This window comes from Aotus nancymaae, unplaced genomic scaffold, assembly GCF_030222135.1.
Source record: "Aotus nancymaae isolate 86718 unplaced genomic scaffold, 86718_ANA_hifiasm-v0.15.2.pri h1tg000019l, whole genome shotgun sequence".
NCBI lineage: Eukaryota > Metazoa > Chordata > Mammalia > Primates > Aotidae > Aotus > Aotus nancymaae.
In genome coordinates, this window is record NW_026988431.1 from 50894482 (window position 1) to 50919455 (window position 24974).

The 24974-nt window shown below is 32.4% G+C and overlaps 1 protein-coding gene across 1 annotated transcript in view; it reads left to right on the top strand.

The window, feature by feature from the left end:
- Nucleotides 1-24974, top strand: part of RSRC1 (arginine and serine rich coiled-coil 1) — a 405395-nt gene that overhangs the window by 60438 nt on the left and 319983 nt on the right. Inside the window, exon 4 of the mRNA XM_064378499.1 lies at nt 21249-21422. Within this exon, the coding sequence (XP_064234569.1) occupies nt 21249-21422 (174 nt within the window). The remainder of the gene's footprint in view (nt 1-21248; nt 21423-24974) is intronic.

The window sequence follows — 24974 nt, forward strand, 5'->3', positions numbered from 1 at the left end:
AAGTAAGCTAAACAAAGTTTATTTATTTAAAACTTTTTATTCAATTAAGTAATGAATAAAAATGTAGACATGATAAATGTTTAGCTCAATGAATTACTGTATTATAGAATTAACATTTTTGTGTAAATACTACTGAGGTCAAGAAATAGAATGTTAAGAATACCCGTGAATCCCTGCTTATTCCCCTCACAGTCATTATTATCTCCCAGTTCTCCAAATATAACATTATACTGACTTCTAAATCCATTTAGAACTTTTGGCATTTTTGAACTTAACCATAAATGCACTCATTTAGTGTGTAATCCTTTATGTCTGGCTTATTTTGCCTAACTTTGTTCATGAGATATATTTACATTGTTTCATGTAGCTCTTGTTCATCATTGTACAATACTCCATAATATAAACATACTAAAATTTATCTACTTTACAGATGGATAGCTAGATTGTTTCTATTTTGGTATTACAAGAATGGCACTAAAAACTTTTTTCTATATGTTTTCTTTGCCTGTGTGCATTTATTTCTTTTGTGTATATACTTTGGAAGGAAATTGCTGGGTTATAGAATATGTGTGTGCCCAACTTGTTTATACTCATTTAAGTGCCCGTATATGGTTGGTTCTTATGGATTCTCTATTCCGTTTCATTGATCTGTTTATCCTTACACCAATTCCACATTGCCCTACTTAATTACCTTTGCTTGAATTAAGTCTCATATAAGGGAAATTCTTCTACCCAGTTCTTTTTTGTAAGAATATGTTGGCTATTTTTGACCATTTGCAATATAATTTTATATCAGTATTTAATATCAATATAATTTTTAGGATCATCTTGAGTATTTCTAAAAACAAACTGATTTTGTTGGGATTTCATCGACTCTATAAATCAGTGTGGAGAGAATTGACACTAAACTTTCTATTTTTATGTGTGTCAGATATGTTTGTCAATTTAATTTTTCAAATTTATAAGCAGGATATTGTTTTTAGCACCTTCTTACCTTTTTGTTATCTATAGACTGTGGTCTGTTCTAGTTATTTGAATCTTCTGTTTTCATTCCTGTTAAAGCCTTTTTTTATTATTTATTATTTATTTTTATATAGACAAGGTCTTGCTGTGTTGCCCAGGCTGGAGTACAGTGGCACGATCTTATGATCTCAGCTCACTGCAACTTCCACCTCCCAGGTTTAAGTGATTATTCCATCTCAGCCTCGTGAGTAACTGGGACTACAGGTGAATGCCACCATACCCAGCTAATTTTTGTATTTTTTGGTAGAGATGGGGTTTTACTATGTAGCCAGGCTGGTCTCGATCCCTGACCTCAAGTGATCTGCCATCTTCGACCTCCCAAAGTGCTGGTATTACAGGCATGAGCTACTGCTCCCTGCCTCTGTTAAAGTTATTTTAATCTTCTGTCTTTCTTGATTAATCTCATTAGGGATTCATTAATTTTTGAACTCTTATACCAACTTTTGGGTTTATTGACCCAAAAGATGTTTATTTTCTAATCATTAATTTTTGCTTTTGAGAATTATTTACTTTCCACTGTTTTTCTGGCTAGTCTTGAATGTTTATTTTTCTACATGAATTCTAAGTTGAACTTTTCTAGCTCCATAGACATGCTCATTGGAATTTTTATTGGGATTACATTAAGTTTGTGAATTGGAACCTGGCACCTTGATGAAGTTCAGACATACTAACTAGTGAGAAGGAATGTCTTTCTATTTGTTCCAGTTTGCTTCTGTTTGTTTCAGGAGTGTTTTACAATGTTTCTAAAAAATTAGGTTTTGATCTTTTTTTTGTTTATTCCTAAATGTTTTAAGTTGCTGTTGCAGATGGGATTTTGTCATTTGTTATATTTACTTACTGGTTATTTGTGCAGATAGATGCTATTGATTTTTATATGTTAATTTTATATTTTGCTAAGCTTGCTGAATTCTTTTATGATTTGAGTCAATGTTACCATTTTTTTTCCTGCCCACTGGGATTTTCCAAGTGTACTATCTGCAAATAAAAATTGTTTTATTTTCATTTCTTATGCAGCTTATTGTTTTATCCTGTCTAGTTGCATTGGCTAGTACTGAGAATAATGTATTTGTATTTTTTTTTTAAATTGCACTTTTGATTTTGAGATAATTGTGGATTCACATGCAGGTAGATGAAATAATACAGAGATCCTATACACTCTTTGTGCTGTTTCCCTGATGGTAGTATTTAAAAAAACTGTAGTACAGTCTTGCAAGCAGGATGTTAACATTGATACAGCTAAGATTACCCCAGGAATCCCTCATGTCGCCCTGTTATGGCAAATCCACTTTTCTTTCACCTTTGGACCCCATTTGAAAGAAGAGCTTAGGCAACCAGTAATCTGTTCTTTTTCATAATTTTTTTGTCATTTAAGAATGTTTTATAAATGGAATTATATAGTATGTAACGTTTGAGATTGGCTTTTTTCACTCACCATAACTCCCTGGAGATTTATCTGTGTTGTTGTACATATCAGTAACTTGTTTTTTTATTGCTGAGTAGTATCTCATGGTATGGATGTACCTAAGTTTAACTGCTCATCCATTGAAAGTTTTTTTTTTCAGTTTTGACTGTTTTGAAAAAAGTTACTGTGATAATTCATGCATAGGTTTTTGTGTGAACATATATTTTCATTTCTTTGAAATAAATGCCCAAGTGTACTGTTGCTGAGTCATAGTAGTTACATGTTTCATTTTGTAATAAACTGCCAAAATATTTTCCAGAGTGACTGTATTGTTTTAAATTCCCACTAGCACTATGTGAGCTATCCAGTTTCTCTGTGTCCACCAGTATTTGTATTTGATGTTGCTGTTTTAATGTTAGCTGATCTGATAGTTGAATAGTGTTATCTCTTTGTAATTTTAATTTGCACTTCTCTAATGGTTAATTATGCTGAACAACTTTTCATGTACTTATTTGCTATCTGTATATCCTCTCTAATGAAATATCTGTTAATGTGTTTTGTCCTTTTTTTCTAATTGCGTAGGTATCTTTTTTTGTTTTTTTACTATTGAGTTTTGAGAGCTTTTTACTTAAAAAATATTTTCTCCTAGTCTTTAGCTTATCTTTTCATCCTCTTCACAGTCTTTTACAGAACAAAAGTTTTAAATTTGGTGAAGTCAAGTTTTATCATTTCTTCCTTTTATAGTATCAGATCTATGTTTATGGTGTCAAATCCAAGGACCCTTGCCAAATATTAGATTTGAAAGCTTTTTCTCATATGTTTTCCTTCTGTAACTTTTACAGTTTTTTATTTTATCTTGAAGTATATGATCCATTTTGATTTAATTATTGTATAAAGGTATGAAGTTTTAGGTCAAGGTTTTTTTTTTTTTTTTTTTTTTTTTTGGCCATGTGTGTGTATAATTTTTTGTTTCATTAAGGCATGGTCTTATTCTGTCACCCAGGCTGTAGCACAGAGGCATGATCATGGCTCACTGTAGCCTCTACCTTCTCAGGCTCAGGTGGTCCTCCCACCTCACTCTCCTGAGTAGCTAGAACTACAGGTGGGCCTTTAGACCATGCCCAGCTAATTTTTGCATTATTTGAAGAGATGGGGTTTCGCCATGTTGTCCAGGCTGGTCTCTCAACTCCTGGACTCAAGTGAGACCTGCCTCAGCCTTCCAAAGTGCCCAAAGGATCCACAGAGGGTCATAATTTGAAGAATTACATACATTTTTAAAAGCTCCCCAGGTGACTGATACATGGTTAGGGATGAGAATCATTTAACTAGATGATCAGCAAAATGATTTCTGGTCATGAAAATTTATGAAATCCTTTTCTTGAACTGTACTAACACTAGATGTTAACTAGGGCTCTGAGGGCAAGGGAACAAAATGAATTTGGCAAATGTGGCATGCCAAGGATCCTTTCTGGATGTTTATAATATAGACTTGGCTTAGAGGTAAAGTTCTGGATACATTAGAGAAATATCTATCACCTGGGGAAGTGTCTGTGTTTGGGAGGGTGTGATGGCATTTGTCCCAGAGTCGAGAAAATCCCTCAAATTATGATCCTTTGTGGACTAGATTACTTTCTCCTTCCCTTTGTATAAAATTGGGACTATGTATATGCTTTTTGTTGTAAAATTAGTGATAAAAGAGTTCATTTTATACAAATTTCATTTATGAGTTTTCTTAGATGTTATCATAGTGTGAGAAATACAATGTAATGTAAATTTGAATAAAAATACTTCATAGTGTTATTATAACTTACCTGTTTTATGTATTTTATTTTAATGGGAAGAGGAGGATATGATATTAGTTTCTAATATTTATTAGTATAATTTAGGTACATGTAAAATAAATCAGATAAATATTTAAGTGAGTTTGTTGGGAGGCCGAGGCGGGTGGATCACGAGGTCAAGAGATCGAGACCATCCTGGTCAACATGGTGAAACCCCGTCTCTACTAATACAAAAAATTAGCTGGGCACGGTGGCGCGTGCCTGTAATCCCAGCTACTCAGGAGGCTGAGGCAGGAGAATTGCCTGAACCCAGGAGGCGGAGATTGCGGTGAGCCGAGATCGCGCCATTGCGCTCCAGCCTGGGTATCAAGAGCGAAACTCCGTCTCAAAAAAAAAAAAAAAAAAAAAAAAAGTGAGTTTGTTAAGAAAAATATTAAATAATTGTGCAGATTTTAGAAGACAGGACACAAATTGAGAAAGTAGTACATTAATTTATTTTTTTATTCATTCTTAACAAATATTTGAGTGCCTTTTTTGTGAAGGCACGATTCTAGGCACCTGGAATACTATTAGTAAAAGAAACTGCAACTTGTAGAGCTTACATTCTAACAATAAGGATAGTCAATAAACAATATATATAATAAATAAATTATGTAGTATGTTGGGTCTAGTACAATGGAAAAAAGAAATAGAACAAGTTATGGAGCATTGGGAATTCTGGAGGTTGGGAGAGAGGGCAGATGTCAGAGTTCAACAGGATAGAACTGAACTTAATGAAAAGAAGACATTTATGGAAAGGTAAGAAGGAGGTAAGGGAATCTTAGATGTCTGGAGAAGTGTGTTAAGATGATCAGAAGAGCCAGTACAGAGGCCTAAAGACAGGAGGCTGTCTGATGTGTTTCTGTCTTCTAAATTTTTCAAGTTAATTACAAATTATTTGTTAAGTTCATAATGTGAAATATGTAAGTGTCATTTAATGAACATAACCTGATTTTACAAATACCTTTTCTTAGGTGGTAGAGAAACTCCCTAACTGGAGTTCACATTGGCTTGTGAGTGGGCCTGAGATTATACATTTTGCTTTGAATCCCTTTGTAACTTACTGGCCTGGTAGAACTTTCAAGGATTTCAAGATATCCTATGTCTTAGGAGTTTTTTTAGTTCTTGGTGTTCTGGACTCCTTGCCTTGCTTAGGCCTTAAACTCTCAGAGTTAATACTATAGGCTAAGTGTTACTGGAAAATACTTTGAGAGTTTATGTTGAATGAAACCTTTTATATTTTAAGCATTTTTTTTTTTTTTTTTTTTTTTTTTGTCCAGATTGAGTGCTTTGTGTTTAAGGAAAGAAGGAAAGAATGGTTCTAATAAAATAATTAAAATCCTTTGTTCTGATACATTTTAAATACTATTATTCTCTCAAGGATAGATTCCAACTTTTACTTCTCATGTGTAGTAGTTTTTTTTTTTTTAAAGAAAGTTTCATTCCAGTTGTCTTCTCTTTTTGCTAATTACTTGAACCTTTATGAATATTAATTATGATATGGTACTGAGCTGTATAGTAGTAATGCTATACAGTACTATCTGGCCCCAAACTATTCTGATTCGATAGTTTCCAAGGTCTAATTATATTTTTTTCCAATGTATAATTTTAAATTTTATTCTGTATTCTCCTTCTGTATGAATTTGCCAGCTGTCAGCTCTTCCAATTGTTCTCTTCTTCTTTCTAATTCTTTCTTCTACTTTAATCTGTTACTAATGCAGATAAAGGTAAATAAGTTGTTAATGTTATTGGTCCAGATAAAGATAAGAAAATAAACTTACTTTCTACTTAAATTATCTCTAAGGAAAGCTCCTGGTGATAGTTTGAGGATTTTAAAATACCTTTCAAGAAAATAAACTGGTTTTTTATTATTTTCATGATAATAGAGTTTTAATGTTATTTAATTATTTTTTTCAATGCTAAGTTCAAGTAAAATGATACTTAACAGTTTTTTTTAAATAATCTTTTCTTCCTTTACTCAATAGTAAAAATAGAAATGAGTGATTGTTTAAAAAAAGGAGTGCCTTTGTATTGTTTGTGTAGGTCGATCTAGTGAATGTATAGATTATTCATTTTAAAATTGATTTAGTTAAGAAGTTATATTTCTGCTGTTTTTATTTAAAAAATAAGGTATCAGTTGGAAATAGGCAAGATTATATATTGAAACAATTTTTTTAGAAAGGACCTATGAAATAAAGGAGTTATAAAGTAAAAAGTAAAACAGTAATTTGTAAGTTTGAATATATGAGCCTGAAGATTCCTTTTCAGCTGGGTTTGGTGGCTCATGCCTGTAATCCCAGCACATTGGGAGGCTGAGGAAGGAGAATTGCATGAGACCAGGAGTTCAAGACCAATGTAGGCAGCATAGTGAGGCCCCATTTCTCCAAAAAATAAATAAATAAATAAAACATTAGTTGGACATGGTGGCACACACCTGTAGCCCCAGATACTTGGGAGGCTGATGGTAGAGGATTGCTTGAGCCCTGTAGTTTGAAGCTGCAGTGGTCATGGCACTGCACTCCAGATTGGGTGGCAAAGTGATACCATCTTTAAAAAGATAAAAAAGATTGCTTTTTGGTTTTATTGTTGATAAAAATCCACATATGCTAGGTGCTATTGGGGTGGGGTTTCACTTTTAAGTTTACTTTCTTCTTCATGTTGTTTCCAATAGTATAAAATCAATTGTTAATGCTGAATCTTGAACTTGAATTTAGAAATATGTTTATTAAATCACATTGGAAGCATGCAGGATAAAGATCCATGGAGAAAACTAAGAACAAGTATAATTTTTGATTTTTTAGTTAACTAAAATGTTCTTATTCATTGCTAGCTTGCCTTTGTTTCTTCTTGTATCATGGAACAAAATCTTACAGACATAGACTCTGTCTCTTTTTAAAATCTCTTCTGCTTCCTATTGTATGGTTTACAAAAAAAACAGCAACGACCTAAAATTATTCTTAAAGCACTCACACCAAATCAAGAAATAGTGTACCGTATGCTTTGATTTCAAGTATTCTTTCCTCTTGTGCCTGAGCGTATAATATAACACAATGCAATACAATACACAATAATGCAGAGTGTACCTGAGTTCTGTTTCTCATTTATAAAATATGGTGACTATTGAGATGTTTCATGCCTGGGGCATGTTGCTTTTTCAGATTCTTTCATTACCAGTAAAGCCTTTTTTGGCAATTAAAATAATGACATAAACAATTTAGAACTTGTTCACAGATTTGGAAGAAAAGTATAAAACAAGGGAGTTGGAAATCTTATTTAAAGGCAAGCAGATAGCATTCTAATCGGTAAACTATTCAGTCTGTCCATTTATATTTTACATAGTTGTATGAAATCATGTAGCAAGTTACTTGTAGCTTTATAATTTTTAAGGATACTTCTTAGTAAATAAAGCTGTTAAGTGTCATGTTTCTTCCAGCTTTAGAATAATAAAATTTGCTATAATTGAGATATTAGTATTTTGTCCCTATAAGTTTCTATTTCCTATGAATAATCTTTAAAGGAAAATTTTAATATAAAAAACTTGAAATTATTTTGAAGGAGAGTGGTCTGTATTTTTTGTTTTATTTTTTAATGTGAAGTAATCATGTTGATTACAAAGCACATAGCTTTCAGAGTTTGATTTTACAATCATATTTGTTTTGAATTTTGTTTGATACATGGATTCCATAAACACTTAAAAATGTTGATGTACAGATTTAGATTTTGCACATGAGAATGCATTTTGATACTTTTTAAATTCCAAAATTAAACTACCAGAATCAAAATTAATGTTTAATAATTTAAATTTTTGCATATGGACTTTATTATTTAAAGAAATTTTGAAGTGCAGTGTCTTTGATACCTAAGTGGGAGGCTTCACACTATTTATTTGACTAGGTGAGAAAACAGCTAACTTTTAAAGTATTGATTTACTTACTTGATAAAGACTTTTCTCTAACTCTACACTGCAAAGACAGGCAATGCAGGAATTTGCTTCATTATTCAATTTTATTTTGGAAAATTGTCATTTTCTTTTACAAAAAATATTATTGCTCTTTTAATTAGAGTCCTTAAAGCATTTTGCCCTCAAAAAGCCATTTCATTTTTTATACATTTAAAAACTACTAATAATAAATGTAGCAAATTAATGAAATTATTGGTGCTGTAAACATCATTTTGCTTTTAAAAATTCTGCATTCTACTCCTATATTTAAAGTAATGATTTAAGTGTTAATAAGAACTAACAAATGTGTACTCAGACTTATGAGTATCCATGAAAAACCTCATCCAAAGCCATAAAGTTTAAAATATTATACTAGTAGCTACCAGCTGCTAAAAAGTTTCATTTGCTGATTTCATTCTTTTACCCCTTTGTAATTTAAATGCCTTTATTTAAAAGTTAAGGATATTGTAAAGTATATAGCATTTTAAGATTAGATGATGTCCAGAACATATAGTCCAATGAGTTAGCCCAATGTAATTGGAGGAATTATTAAATGACACTGACCTCATTTCCTTTAGAACAATGAAAATTAATAGTTTCACATTTTATTAGGCTGATATTCCAGATGTAGTGTACATTTAATTAAGTGTAGTTCCTTTTAGTTATGGTATGTGTATCTGTTTTTTGTCGCGAATTCTTTCTAGTTTTACAGTTTTCCACATGTTTTCTTTCACCATTTATGATTTTTTTCAAAGCAGAGCTATAAGGACTTAAATCACTTTAGCATGCAGCAAAACAGTTCCCATTCAAACAATAAACGCCGTTTTAAAAAGCCTTTAGATCTTCTGTCACTTCATAAATATAAATGTATAAAAATGTTATGCAGTTGTAGTGCCCACCTGCTAATTAAATGCAGATTTTCTCAAACTTGTTTAAAATCTATTTGTTTCAACTCTGTCTCTGTTCAGAATACATATGGCCCTTGTGAAACTAATTATGCTTATGAAGCAGCTGTTAAATTTAGTGCAACTAGTTTTATCCAATATTTTACATTTTAATTGATTACCTGTGAAGAAATTAGCAAATTAACACTTATTGTACAGTAACGGAATGGTCTTTTATGGTTACTTTCAGATTTAACAAGGGAACCAGGCCCTGATGGAATAAAGACATTTCTAGGATTTTTAGATAGGAAAGTTATGGGTAGACCCTGATTATCTGGTGTGAAAATTTAGGAAGACTGATGAGTGATGCCAAGCATCTGTGTGTTCTGTATCTTAAACATGAGAAGCAGATTGGAAAGTAATAGCTTTTTCACAGAATTTTGGTAACATATGGGCTTATCTGGATCTAAGAAGTCTTTGAAGATCTTTGAACTTGACTAAATGACTTAACCTTTGGCATAGTGGGTGGGTTATATGCTTTTTTAGTGGGGAGGCACTGACTTTCTGTGTTTCTCTTTTGCTTTTTTTCCCTTCATTCCAATTCTACCTTTAATATCTTTTCTTAAAAATGGAGAGACCAGAGATGATGATTGGGAATTTGTAAGGTTGATATGATGAGAATTCCAAAATATTTGCTTAAATGGATCTACTTGTAATAAGATAGGGTTAAATCTTTTGATAATATTTTAGAAATGAGTCTGTGTAAACCTTTATTTTCTGTTTTATGGATTTTATTTGAAAATGATACTGCAATCAGGTCTCATTGGTGGTATGTCATAGTTGAAAGGATGTGGACAAACCTGAGATTTAGATTTCAGGTTTATCACTCACTGGCTCTGTGACCTCTGAACTTTTAAGAGTCCAGTTTTCTCAAAGTAAAAACAAAACAAAACAGTTGTCCCCTAACAGGAGAAAAATATCCAAAACACTGAAAGAGGATGATAACAGCTATTTGTTTAAAACGGGAGAATTGAGTGAGATAAAGTACATGAATATAGCTTGCAGGCTTCTTAGGACAGAGAAGATCCTTGGTAATAGGGGAAAGTGTTATGCCCTATCACATCACTAAACGGGACATATACTAAACAAGCATATTATTATATATATTTTAGAGCATTAACTATTACAGTAAAGGAAAGATTGGTTTTGATTTTTATTTGCCGGCTTTGCATTCTGATAGCTCAGTAGTCAAACTTGATATAAGTTATAGGTCCAAGTAAATGTCTCTGGTATTTTGATAAGATATGTTATTCAGTTGAGCAATATAACTAGAATTACATATCAGAAATATACAAATACAAATAACCCCTCTTTCCAAACAATTGATCTACAGTAACTGGAGACTTGAGCCTCTGCCTCTGGTGAGGACACTTGACCCTGGTTTTACAGTTTGGAACATTTGACACCTATGCTGATCTCAACAGATTTCTCTAAGACAGATGAGGGTCAGTAAGTAATCAAAGTGAAAATATTTATTTCCTTAATTTGTCTTAGTTAAAATTCAGAATGTTTATATTTTCCCCAAAGAAATAGCGTTGTTGCTGGTGGTTGTATTTGTATAAGGTTTCAGGTAATTTCTGAATAGGCTTATATGGATCGGACTGAAAAACTGGCCACTGTGATGTTTATGGTGGGTTTCAAGTAACAGATATATAAACAAAGGTTCAAATAATTTTTTTAACCTTTGAATGGAAAAATTTAAGCATTCATTGAAGTAGAGAATTAGTATAATGAACTCTCATGCAGTCATGAGATAACCTCATCACCTAGCTATACTTCACCAATATCAAGGCTTATTTTTAGACTTTGTTAGAATGGGTCTAGGATACATTTTTTTTCTGGCTAATTTTGCTCCAGTGTTAATACTTGACTCTATGCAATGCCTTTGATATGAAGTGTCTCCACTCTGGCTGGTGGGAACTCTATTTCTACCCCTGTGTGATATTTAGGAATTTTACTGTTTTCTAGTATATTTTCTCCTGGTCTCATGGAATTTCACCTCCCATATTTATAGATTAGAATTCATCAGAAGATCAAGGGGACCCTACTTCAGATTTCTGTATTCCTCTTTCAGTCCAGCTTCCTCCTCTTTGATACAGTGCTTTGCAAATCCAACCACCTTGATGTACTTGAAGGTCTATCTCTGTCTCCTTAGCTCAGCAAATCCACCAGGCTTTCATTTAGGTTCCCTCTTCCTGCTCTGTGGTCTGGAAAGTTTCTAAAGGCAGTAAACTGAGGCACACTTAAGGTTCCTTTATTTCCTTTTTTTTGGGATCATAGTCCTATGTTGCCTGTTGTATAGTATCTGAATCAGTTGTTTCATATATTTTATCTGCTTTTCTAGTTGTTTGTGGTAGGAAGGTTATTTTCATAGCTTTTAACCTTTATGAGCAAAAGTTGATTTAATTCTAATACTGATTGTTTTATTTGTGATTTCCCTTAAAAAAAGTCATTTCCATGAAGTGTTTATCTACCTTACTAATCTGTCAAAAAATCAACTTTGGTCTTTCTTGAGCTTTTGTTTTATTATTTTTTGTTTCTTTTCTTTCTCTTCCTTTCTTTTTATCTTTTGAGTTTACTTTTCTGTTATTTTTCTCTTTGAGTTGGATACTTAGATCATTTATTTTTAGCTTTTATTCTTTTCTTGTATGTGCATTTATAGCTCTATAAATTTTCCTCTGAGATGTGCTTTAGTTATATTCTACAAATTTTTAATGTGTCATATTTTAGCCTGCATTTAATTCACATATTTTAAAAATTCTCATTGTGATTTCTTCTTTTGCATGAGATAAACATATATTACTTAATTTCCAAACATGTAGGGATTCTTCTAGTTGTCTTTTGTTTATTGTTTTCTTCCTTCACTGCACTGTAGTTGGAAAACATAATCTTAATGGTTTCTGTCTTTGAAATGTGTTGAGGTTACCTTGTGGCCCACCATATAGTTTATTTTAGGAAATGTTATAGGTATGCTTGATAAGAATGAGTATCCTGAAGTTTTGAGGTATAGTTAATAGGTAAATTTAACCATTCATTCAAATCTTCTGTCTTTACTTTCTAAATTTACATTACAAATCCACAGTCAACATTCTGCCTTTAAGTTTTGTCAACTTCTGCTTTACATGTTTTGAGGCTCTTTTATTAAGTATTTACAAATTAAGGATTGTTAGATTAATACATGCTTTTGGGATTACATTTATCATCATGAACTGTCTCTATTTCTAATAATAGTCTTTATTTTGAAGTCTACTTTATGTGATACTGGTATGGTTTCACCATCGTTCTTTTTGTTAGTGCATGCATGAGCTTTTATTTTCCTCTGCTTTTACTTTGAACCCTTCTTTGGTTTAATACTTAAGATGTTTATTTTGAAAGTTGCTTGTAGTTTGTTGCCTTCAGTTGGACAATCTTTCAATTGCATTATTTAGTCCATTTATATTTATTAATTACTGTTGTATTTGGATTTAATTCTACCATCTTGTTCTTTGTTTTCTATTTGTTTAATCCATTTTCTCATTTTTTCTACTTTCTCTTCTTTGGACTAATTTTATTTCATTTTCTTCTCTATTAGGTTACTAGTTTATATTATTTTAATTATACCTTGAGTGACTTACCTAAAAATTGTTGTATGATCTTGACTTATATGAGTCTAACATAAATTACTACTTTTATTACTTTTTTTTTTGTTCTGTAGCTTTGATTCTTGAAGGATAGCTTGGCTGGATGTAACATGACGAGTGGGATGTAACATGGCCAACAAACTTTTTTCTCTCTTGAATTTCTTAAGAAAAATTAAAGGCATTGTCTTGCTATGTATCATATAGTTGGGTATCAACTTGTCTTACTATGTTAGTGACTTTATCAGATTATTCTTTTTCCTTTATCTTTAATGAGCAGTAACTTAATTAGGATGTATCTCAGGGTTAATTATGGGTAGTTTATTTCCCTGTGGTGGGATGCCTTTAGTTCCAGGATTGTTCTTGTATTATGATTGTAATAATCTGTTTACCTCATGTTTTCTTTTGAAATCTCAGTTGGATTGTGTGCCTCTTCTTTCTGTAACTTTCTCTGGAATTTTTCTACGACTTTTGTTTTCTTTCTCTTGGCCCTTTTCATTTTTAACTTCTGTGTCTCTTATTGTATGAGTACCTTGTAATTTAGTATTCATTTCTAAGATGACTTTTTAATTTTATTTTTATTATTTTATTTTTATTTTAAATAAATTGATTTTTTTCCTAAAATCATTTCATATCTCCCTGTTGTTTGTCCATTTTTGTTCTGGAATTTTTTGCTTGTTTCTTTAGATTTGATTCGTTTTGGAGTGTTATGTTATAGTCTTCTCTACTTCATGATTTTTGGTGAGATATATTTACATTTTTAAAAAGTTTTTGATTATTTCTGTTTTTTATAGTTGCTTCTTATGGATGTCGGATTCTCTTTTTATGTCGTTCTTGATAATTTTCCTGGCTCAACAGTAATAGACAACACTGGATGGACTGAAGATCTTATATGGTTTTAAGCCTTCTTGAATGGCACTGTATTGTTTAGTATAGTGAGGTAGAGTTTCTTTCTTTTTTAAATTTTATTAGAGATAGGGTCTTGCTCTGTTATGCAGGCTGGAGTACAGTGGCTCACTCCAGTTTTAGCTTACTGCAGCCTTCTAACTCCTGAAATTAAGTGATTCTCCCACCTCAGACTCTCAAGTAGCTGAGACCATAGACATCATATATGATATCGTTTTTGTAGATCCCTGAGTTTCCTAGTGTTTCTTTATCACCAAGCTACCAGTGGACACCTCCCTTTCCAAAGTGAAGCTCTTTCCTAGTGTGTAGGTCCTTTAAAAAAAATTCCTCTTAGTTATTGTTTTAGTTGGAATTCAGTAGGGAGTGAAATTAAGTATCCATGTTCAAAATGTCATCCTGACATGGAATATGTGTTATTTTTGTTCAATGTTTAATTATTTAATTTAAATTACAGTTTTATTTTATGGTAAATGTAGTCTTTATAGGTAGGACTTAACTGAATAGACCACTTGAAGTATTGTAGTTTTCTTTTGAACGACAAAATATTAAGGTATTTGTTTTGATTACATGTGTTTAGAACTTATTAGCCAATTAAGAAACTTGACAAATCGTTTTTTTAAGGCAGTAATTCATTTTATGTAGAGATGTTGCAGGGACTTTTCTTATTCTGTAGATATTGAAAGCATTTATCTGGTATAATAGGACATCTTGCTGTCCATTTATTGCTTATATATTGGGTGGTCTAGAGTGCCACATTTTTTATCAAATGTTTCTTTGCTTATAATAGATCTCCATATTGGCTTTGGTACTCTAGAGACTTCTAGAGTGATTTATCAGAAATGTATTTATTTAAGGAATGAGGGACAAATAACATCTTAAATTTTAATATAGTTTCTTTGGCTTTTTGTTTGGTCTGGGTAAGAAATCTCTTTACTCTGAACTTGTACTTTCTTCTTGGTGAGGACCATTCAGATTTGTAAGTAAAGTTACTTAATAAAGTAAATGGAGTTCTTCATATGTTCAGGATGTGAGTTTTATTCAAAATAATGTAAAGTCAATTCTTATGACAACTAAGAAGTTAGCAGCTTAATTTGTTTCAGTCTGTTCTTGGTTTCATGGTTGTTTTTAACAGCCTTTAATAATTTTTTCTCCCTGTGTTTTCACATTTCCTATCTTTTTCACATGTATTTTCTTCAGAGTCACTTTTTTGCCACTTGTAATCCATAAGCATGATTAAGAGGCATTAAGTGTGAGGGTTAAAACAATGATCATTAAGACATAGAGGGCAGGGGGAAGGTCCAGTAGCCTATACTATGCATACTGTGATGTTTTAAAACTTACTACTTTTTTTGAATTTCACATCATGTGACTTGATTTATAGATCCGCTATTGCTATCATAGTTTATTGAACCACACCAGCAACATTTATAGAATATGCCAGAATTTTCAAGACATGAATTGCTTGTATGAAGACGTAGAGTGAATAATGAGCACAATTCTTTTGGAAAATGCCAGGCATATGTTTTCTATAGTAGAGTCTTTGTGTTAGGGAAAACTGTGAGTTGGGTTTGGAGACAACTGAGTTTCTTAATTAATTGGTAAATTGGGAGAAGTAGAAGATTGAGAAATAAGGTGCTAGGGAGGGTTGAGTAGGTAGTACTTGATAGAAGACCTCACTGCTAATTGCAGTATCCGGTTTTTCTATAACGGTGATAAAAATGTGATCAGACTCTGCTTCCTCTGGGACAGTGCCAATTTAGCCCAGTTGTCTTCATGTTATAATACCTCCTTCAAGACCTACATATGTTCCCCAAATATTTCCTTTTTGTCATCCAAAATCTTGAAGGCTTGGATGATCGTGATATGATCTTCCTGTTAATAGCAAACCTCTGAAGATCTGTATTTGGCTGCCGAGGGTTATCTGTGAAGACATAGATTTTAGTCCTTCAGATTATTATTATTCACCTTCCTATATAAAAGACATGCATTGAACCTTGAGTGATTCTTATGCCAGCCTTGAGATTTCAACTGAGCAAACTCAGTTACTATCTCCAAACCCGTCTCACAGTTTTCCCTAACACAAAGACTCTACTATAGAAAACATATGCCTGGCATTTTCCAAAAGAATTGTGCTCATTATTCGCCCTACATCTTCATACAATCAATTCATGTCTTGAAAATATATAAGTCAAGTCACATAAGATCTATAAGTGAAGTCATATTCTGTCAGAATCAGAATGCTGCTTTTCATTAGCTATGGTACAAGGGAAACATATTTCATATGCTTCTTATTCAGATTTTAGAAATTCACTCAAATTAGTACCTCCCTCAGTTACTTCTTTCCTAGTGCCTGCCTCCTTTTCCCAAATCACTTGTGTTATTTCACAACTCAGTCAGGTAGTATTATTTCATCCTCATGGTAAGGTAAATATTGCTGTCATTTTACAGATAAGAAAACAGATGATTAGAGAGGAAATAGCTTGTTCAAGGGCACTATTATTTGAGTATTTCTTTATCTTTTAAATCTGAATACATGTGTAACTTTGAGCATATTAGTAACAGATACGTTTAGTTTTAGGGGTACAGTAAAAACATGATTTTACCAAAATCCACCTCATCTGGAACCACAAATGGTAGTGTATTTTATCCAACAGTATTTTTTTTTAATAAAAAGAGGCAAATGAGTAAGAAATGAGCTTTTATTAGAGATTTAGTTTAAAAAGAAGCTCTTAGAATTTTATTAACATTTAAACTAACTCACCTGTCTTTTGTTACTCTGTATTCACAGCTAACTGGGAGAATCATATTTTGGTCCTAAACAAAATGTAGACCCAAATAATGAAAATGTGCTGTATGCCTATATGCATATAATGTATTTGTAGTGGCTGAGGTTATCACAAAAAAGACTCCCTTCCATTTATATTGTTACCGCTTTTTTTAAATCAGAAAACTTTAAAATTTGATTATTGCTCAAAGATTTTAGTAATCTGTTAAAATTTCCACATATTTATACATAATAGAAAATTTAATCAGAAAGGAATCAGGTAACATCTGTGGGGACATAAGTTGTGATGATAAAATTTTGATATAGAAAGATCCTCTTGTCAAAATTAAGGAATAGTCAAAGAAACTTATAGATCAAATGGCAGAGATTTCATATTTGTAAATTAGGACAATAAAATAATTAAACCTATGTTAACATTAGTAGCAATAAATATTGTAACTTCAGGTTGATGTAGTAACTCATGCCTATAATCCCAGAATTTTGGGAGGCTGACACAGGAGGATCACTTGAAGCTAGGAGTTTAAGACCAGGCTGGGTAAAATAGTGTAAAATAGTGAGACCCCGCTTACACACACACACACACACACACACACACAAGTGTAAAATAATGAGACCCCACTTACACACACACACACACACACACACACAGACATTGAGCATGGTGGCACACATCTGTAGTCTGAGCTACTTTGGAGGCTGATGTGGGAGGATCGCTTGAGTGAAGGAATTTGAGATTGCAGTGAGATATGATCACCCAAATGTACTCTAGCCTGGGTGACAGAGTTAGACCCTGTCTCTAATAAATAAAGGAACAAAGGAATGTAGGAAGGAGAGGAAAGAAGAAAAGAAAAAGAGAAGAAAGGAGGAAGCAAGGAAAGGAAGAAATTTCTCAAAATCACATTTAAAAAGTTTGTAGGTTCATGATCCAGTATTTTTCTTTATTCATTAAGTGAGCTTGTTAGAGAGACGAAGACAAATATTATTGCTGCTGAAAGCCATATAATTCTCCTCAAGACTTACGTATATCCTGATATGGTTGGCTCTGTGTCCCCACCCAAATCCCATCTTTAATTTCCATGTGTTGTGGGAGGAACCCCATGGGAGATGATTGAATCATGGGGACAGGTCTTTTCTACACTGCTCTCATGGTAGTGAATGGGTTTCATGAGATCTGATGGTTTTAAAAACCCGATTTTCTCTGCACAAGCATTCTTTTTGCCTACTGCCATCCATGTAAGATGTGACTTGCTACTCCTTGCCTTCCACCATGATTGTGAGGTCCCCCCAGCCATGTGGAACTGTAAGTTCCATAAACTTCTTTTCTTTTGTAAATTTCCCAGTCCCAAGTGTGTCTTTATCAGCAGCATGAAAACGGACTAATACATATCCTAAGTATCTAGGATAAATTGATATGATCTCTCCATCATCCACATTTTTGATAATTTGTGCTGGTTATTTGTATTTGCTCTTTTTCTTTCATTTGATCAGTATAGCTGAGATATTAATTTTATTGATATTCTCAGGGTACCAGATTTTGGCATTGTTATTTTCTCTATTGTTTTCTCTTCCATTAATTTTTCTCTTTAATGTTTCCTTCTTTCCATCTACTTTGGGTTTATAGTGCTTTGTGCTTTCTTTTTGTAGCTTCTTAAAGTGAAACCTTAGGTAATTGATTTTAGATATTTCTTCTTTTCTAATATAAACATTTAAAACTATAATTTTCTCCCTAAACATTGCTTTAGCTGCATCCCACAAATTCTCATATGTTATATTTTTCATTTTCATTTAGTTCAAAATATTTTTAAATTTCCTTTGTGATTTCTTAGTTGACTGATGGATTATTTAAAAGTATATTATTTAGTTTCCATATATCTGAGTTTTTCTATATGTCTTATTGTTAAATTCTAATTTAATTCTGTTTTGTTCAGATAAGCATGTTCTGTATGATTTCTGCCTAGGAATTGACCTTTTGATCATCATGAAGTATCCATTTTTTATTTTGGGTGATACTCTTAGTTTCTGAAGTCTATTTTATGTGATATTAATATATTAACTTTAGCTTTTCTGTGCTTGCTGTTTGCATGATGTATACATTTTTAGCCATTTACTTTTAACCTGTGTCTGCTTATTTAAACTACATATTTTGTAGATAGCATACAGTTGTTGTTTTAAATGGCATATAGGATTGCTTTTTATTCATTTGACAAACTCTACCTTTTTACTATATTTTATTAATATCTAATGTACTTATTGATATAATTAGATTTAAGTCTATCATTTTATTATTATTTTATGTCTATCCCTTCTCTTTTTCTTTTTACTTCCTTACCAACTTCCTTTTGGATTAATGAGTATTTTTAATAATTCCTTTTAAATTAATCTATTTTCTTTTTAGCTATACTTATTTTCTTTTTTTTTTTTAAGTAGTTGCTCTAAGGATTACAATGTATGCTCTTAACATTTCAGTGTACTTAGAGTTATTATTTCACCATTTAATGTGGAATATAGAAACCTTTTAACTGTATAGCTTCATTTACCTGCCCCATGTTTTATTCTATAGAGGTTATTTGTATTATGTATACCTTTATTGTAAACCCTATAGTAAACTACTATTATTTTTACTTTAAGCACTTAACATGTATTTTAAATAAATTAAGGGAAATAAACAGTTTTTGATACTTACCCATATATTTACTTTCTAGTAGTCTTTATTCCTTCCTGAAGATTCATGTTTTCTTCATCTGTTACCATTTCTTCTCGGCCTGAAGAACTTTCTTTAATATTTATTGTAAAGCAGGTCTTCTGTTGATATTTGTTTACTTTTTCTTTGTCTCAAAAGTGTCTATTTTATTTTTATTTCTGAGGGATATTTTTGCTGGATATAAAATTCTAGGTTGACCTTTTGTGTTCTTTCACCATGTTAAGAATTTCATTCCACTGTCTTGTGATTTCCATTGTTTTTGATAAGAAGTCAGTGACAATAATTTGTATCATTGTTTCCCTGTATGTAATGTGTTGTTTTTCCTCTGAATACTTTCAAGATTTCTCTTCACCTGTAGTTTTAATCAATTTTACTATAGTGTTTCTAATCATGGTCTTCTTAATATTTATCTTACTTGGAGTTTGTTCAACTTTTATAGAATCTGTAAATTTGTCTTTTACTAAATGTGGAAAACTTTACTCACCACTGAAAAAGCGTTTTCTGCCTCATCCTCTGTTTTCTCTATTTCTGGGTTTAAATAAACATGTTAGGCATTTGAATCTTGTCATACAGATCCCTAAAGGTCTTTCTTTTCTTATTAACAATCTTTTTTCCTCTTAGTTCTTCATATTGGATAATTTTGATTGATTTATTTGCATGTATACAGATTTTTTTCCTCTGTTATTAACAGTCTGCTTTTAATCTCATCCAGCATAATTTTAATTTCAGAGATTATGTTTTTCAGTTACAGAATTTTTTTTGGTATTTCTATTGAGATTGCTTAACTTTATATTCATTGTAAGCCTCGTTACACTTACCGCTTTAAAATCCTTATCTGCTAATTGTGACATCTAGTTTAATCTCAGAGTTGCTCTCCATATACTGTCTTTTCTCTTAAGAATAGAACACATTTTTTGTGTTTCTTCATATATATAGAATTTTGGATTTTTATCCTAGAGAAAGTAAATACCATATTATGAATACTCTGTTGTTTTCCTCTGAAAAACATAGTTTTGTTTGTTTATTTGTTTAGCAAGGAAATCACTTGGTTAGGATTAAAATTGCAACAATTCTGTTTTTGTGTTTTTTTTTTGTTTCTTTTGAGACAGAGCCTTTCTCTGTCGCCCAGGCTGGAGTGCAGTGGTACAATCTCAGCTCCCTGCAACCTCCGTTTCCCAGGATCAAGTGATTCTCCTGCTTCAGCTTCCTGAGTAGCTGAGATTGCAGGCATGTGCCACCGCGCCCTGCTGATTTTTGTATTTTTAGTAGAGACAGGGTTTCACCATGGTTGGCCAGGCTGGTCTTGAACTCCTCACCTCAAGTGATATGCCCGTCTTGGCCTCCCAGAGTGCTGGGATTACAGGTGTGAGCCACCACGCCCGGAAAGAAGATAAAATATATTTAATATGCACTAAGTGGAAGTGGATTGTCATAAAGGTTGTCATCCTCATCATCTTCATGTTGTGTAGGCTCAGGAGAAAAAGGCAGAGGAGGGGTTTGCCTTGCTGTCTTAGTGGTGACAGATGGAAGAAAATCCACTTATAAGTGGATCCATGCAGTTGTTGACCCATGTTGTTCAGGGGTCAACCTTAGTTGTTTTAAAAAATTATCTGTAGGATTGTCAGTCTGGTAGAGGTTTTTTTTTTTTTTTTTTTTTTTTTTTTTGTCAATAATGTAACCAAAACCTGACTGTAATGCATTTAATACAAAGAGTAACTGGATTAGAGTGGATCAATATTTGTATTGGAACAATTCAAAACAAGAAATAGATATGGAAGCAAAGATTGTAAAGGTAAGGAACATCCCATCCTTGTAACTTAGATTAGATACATTATTTGAGGATGTGAATAATTAAGACTTGATTTGAACTTTTAAGGCTAACACTTTTAACTGCGTCATAGTTTCGTGTAAAGTTAGCAATATATATTTCCCTCATATTATTTTAGATGAGAGCATTTACTCATAAAGAATCATATTCAGGTGCTTGTTTCACACGGTTATTTAATTTCTGAGTTCATAACTAAGTAATATTTTTCAGGTAATTTAAAAGAGTATTTACATTTCACAATACAAATTATACACTAAATTTTACAAAATCTGTTTACTGTAGGTCCAGGTCAAGACCTCGTCCGCGTTCTCATAGTCGTAGCAGTGAAAGGTCCAGTCACAGAAGAACGCGTAGTCGGTCTCGGGATAGAGAACGACGTAAAGGCAGAGATAAAGAGAAGAGAGAAAAGGAGAAGGATAAAGGGAAGGACAAGGAATTGCATAACATCAAACGTGGGTAAGTTGAAGCAAATCTTATGTGGAGAGGACTTGGTGAGTCCATGGTGATGTTCAAACAAAATTTTTGTTCTCTGAGTTTTTCTTGTAGCTCAATTGCTATAAGAGTAGAAGAAAATGGAATAAAAAGAGAGAATACAGTAGAGAAAGAAGAAAGGATAAATAAAAATATTTATCTCAGATTTTTATTGTGGTACATTTTCATTTTTGTTTTATTTTTAGTTATGATAATATAACAGATCTTGGAATCAATATAAACAGCATTATCAAAGTTTAGTATGTAAGTAGAGGAAAATTTGCATAATTCTGTAGGAAAGTTTTATATTTTGTCTCCTTTGTTATGAATATGAACTTAAAATTTGAAGACTACTTAGTGATTAAAAATGTCTATTACCTTATTGTAAGGCTGTTAGGGGAAAAGTGTAAAGTTGAAACAGAAGGAGGAGACCATGTGATTTACTGTTGTCTAAGCCTTTTTACTATAGAATGGGAGCTTGGGCAATATTAGGGTGTATGTGTATGTAAGAGTGAGTGTATCTGCTTATGAGGTTCAGATTTTATTTTTCCTAGAATTGATGTTATTAAAACAATGAGATTCTACTTCTGTCCACTTAGAGTCAGAACTTGAAATCCACTCATAAGTGTTTGTCAAATTGGAAGATGTTAAAATGAAACAATCTTTTTTAACAGAGTAAATTTACAGCATTTTGCTTTATGCACAGTTGTAATTCAGGGTCTTTTATTCTGGGAAGGAGAACATCTTGGAATTTATCCTCTTTTGTCAGTCTTTCAATGTTTTGTGTGAATGTATTTATTTTAATACTTTAATATAAATGTGTTTATCTTTAATGTATCAGTTTTCCATGTTGAAGTTTACTAGGAGAGAGTTTACTAGGATTGTGGATTTACTAAGAGTTTACTAGGATTGTGGATTAGTATCTTGAGATCTTAATTCTATAAAGACTTAAGTTTATTAAAAGATACAGAATTCTTTCCTCATTCCTTTCTTTTTCACAGTTGTCTGTATGTTTATTTTCTATTTTCAAACTTATAGTGATGTTATGTAAACCTGCCTAGATTGTTGGCTTTTACCTATTATTTAAATGTTAACTTTGTGGTGGAGTTTGAAAGAGGATAACATTATTATTATGTGACTTTTGTTCTCCTGATCATCCCACAATCATTAATGTTCATTGATCAGTTATGTTCCTGTAAATTCTGAGTTCTGTCCTTTTCTAGTTTTAAGGATTGTGAAATGTTACAATAGAACAGTTAGAAGTTAGATACCTGTCTATGAGGGTGGGGAGTCTGAGTTAGCCAGCACTGGTAAAATGGAATGAAGTCAGAAAGGGTATGGGGGAAATCTCTTGGTAAAGGAAGAAAGTCAGCAGGATGATAAATTTGAAGGGAGGATTTAATTACAGTAGGGTTCTGAGTCCAGAAAATATGTTTAATGAATAAAACTAGTCAATCAGTGGACTGCCTAGCTTCTTGTTCCTTTTAAAATGTTTTCTTCTTTTGCTTTTTGTTTTTTTAAATTACATGGCTATGGAAGTAAGCTATGATCTTTACTGGTCATTAAATTCTTGCCTTCCACCTCACCAAATTTTACTTTTTTAGAATAATACTTGTGTAATTGCATAAAATTTTTATTATGTAAAACATTATTTGGGGGATTTTAAAGGTAAGAAATATTAGAGAGTGAATAAAACAGAGAGGTTAGATTGTGTTAAAAGTTCTAATATGGTAACATTAGTCTTGAACGTCTAAGCCAGCTTTACAGGTTAGACTCATCCATCACTTACAGTTGATTGTGTTCAAGTGGACCAATTCCTGGATGACAAATTTACAAGATAATAATGTTGTATTTGTCATTATTTCTTAACATTAATCTCAACAAAAGCAATGAACAAAGTCAAAATAAGAGATGTCAGTCAAAGGGTACTGGAGACTGATGCCAAAAAGCTGTGGGTAGTCTGCATTATGGTTTTAGTGGGCCACAGTAGAGGGCAGTGTTGTGTTAGGGGGCCCTTTCCCCTGCTTAGTGCTGAGGTGCACACAGATTCTTATATTTCCTAACCCTGATTTTCAAGCCATTCTAGACTTGTATCCCTCAGAGCACCTAACGTACATGCTAATTGTTAATAAATATTTATTGATTATTCATCAAATATGCACATTCATTCATCTGTTTACTTGTTCAGTCAACAATATTTAAATGCCCTCTACTTGTCAGGTACTGTGTTAGGTAATAGAGATATAAATGTTAATGCCAGGACTGCTTGGAACTTTCACACAGGTGGGAATATAAACATGTAAAAGGGAAGACATTCAAGTGATTATAGTAAAGTCAGATGAATTTTTCCAGAGGAAAAGTAAAAAGAGCTGTGGAAACATTGTACTGGTTAGGATGCTTTGGCTGTAAGTAACAAAAGCTAACTAACAGTAGCTTAAATTAAACTAAGGGTCAGCAAACTTTTGTAAAGGGCTAGATCAGGGGTATCCAATCTTTTGGCTTCCCTGGGACACATTGGAAGAAGAAGAATTGTTGGGGCCACATATGAAATACTCTAATGATAGCTGATGAGCTAAAAAAAAAAAAAAAAAGTCACAAAAATCGCATGTTTTAAGAAAGTTTACAAATTTGTGTTGGGCCACGTTCAAGGCTGTCCTGGGCTGCATGTGACCCATGGGCTGCAGGTTGGACAAGCTTGGGCTAGATAGCAAATAATTTAGGCTTTCTAGGTCATTTGGTGTCTGTTGTAACTACTGAACTTTGCAACTATCCGTAATAGTAAACTAACAGACAGGCTGTATTTCAGTAAAACTGTTTATAAAAATGGGCATCTGGCTGGATTTGGCCCAAGAATTGTCATTTCATTTCTGGCTTAAACGATGAGTGCGCTTACTGCTAATAGCTAGCAGTTTGAAGAGAAACAGTCTGAGGCTGTTTTTATACTTCTCACAGGCCAGTCTAAGGCTGTTGGCTTTCATTTGGCATGTATTATCTCATTTAATAACCTGATAAAATAGGTGCTTTTATTATCCTATTAATATAGATGAAAGGTGCTTAGGCTTATGGTCATAGCGCTAATAAATGGCAGTTAGGCTTCTAATTCAAATGGACTGACTGTCACTTGCCTCTTAATGACACACTATCCTCATTTCTTTTATAATCCATAATTGTTAATGATGAGCAAGAGAGTTTGAGATCAAGTGATATGCTGTTGTTTAAACATTTCTAGAAAATAGTGACAGAGAACTGAAAGATTTTTCTGGATACTGTTTTTCACTGATTAGCCCAGAAATCTCATTAGTAAAAGATTGATTCCTTCTTTTCTCTGTCTTTCTTTCTTAGTTTCCCACCTCAACATTTCATCTATTTAGAATTATATTTAATTATATTCACAGACAATTTCTGGGCCTTAGTTAAGTTTATTTTAGTGATGGTTTCATTAGCTCTTTTTTTCCAGGTGGCTTTAAAAAATTTTTGGAGAGAGAGGAAAAAGGATTTACAAACATTTAAATTAGGGCTTATGTATAAGTTCATTGT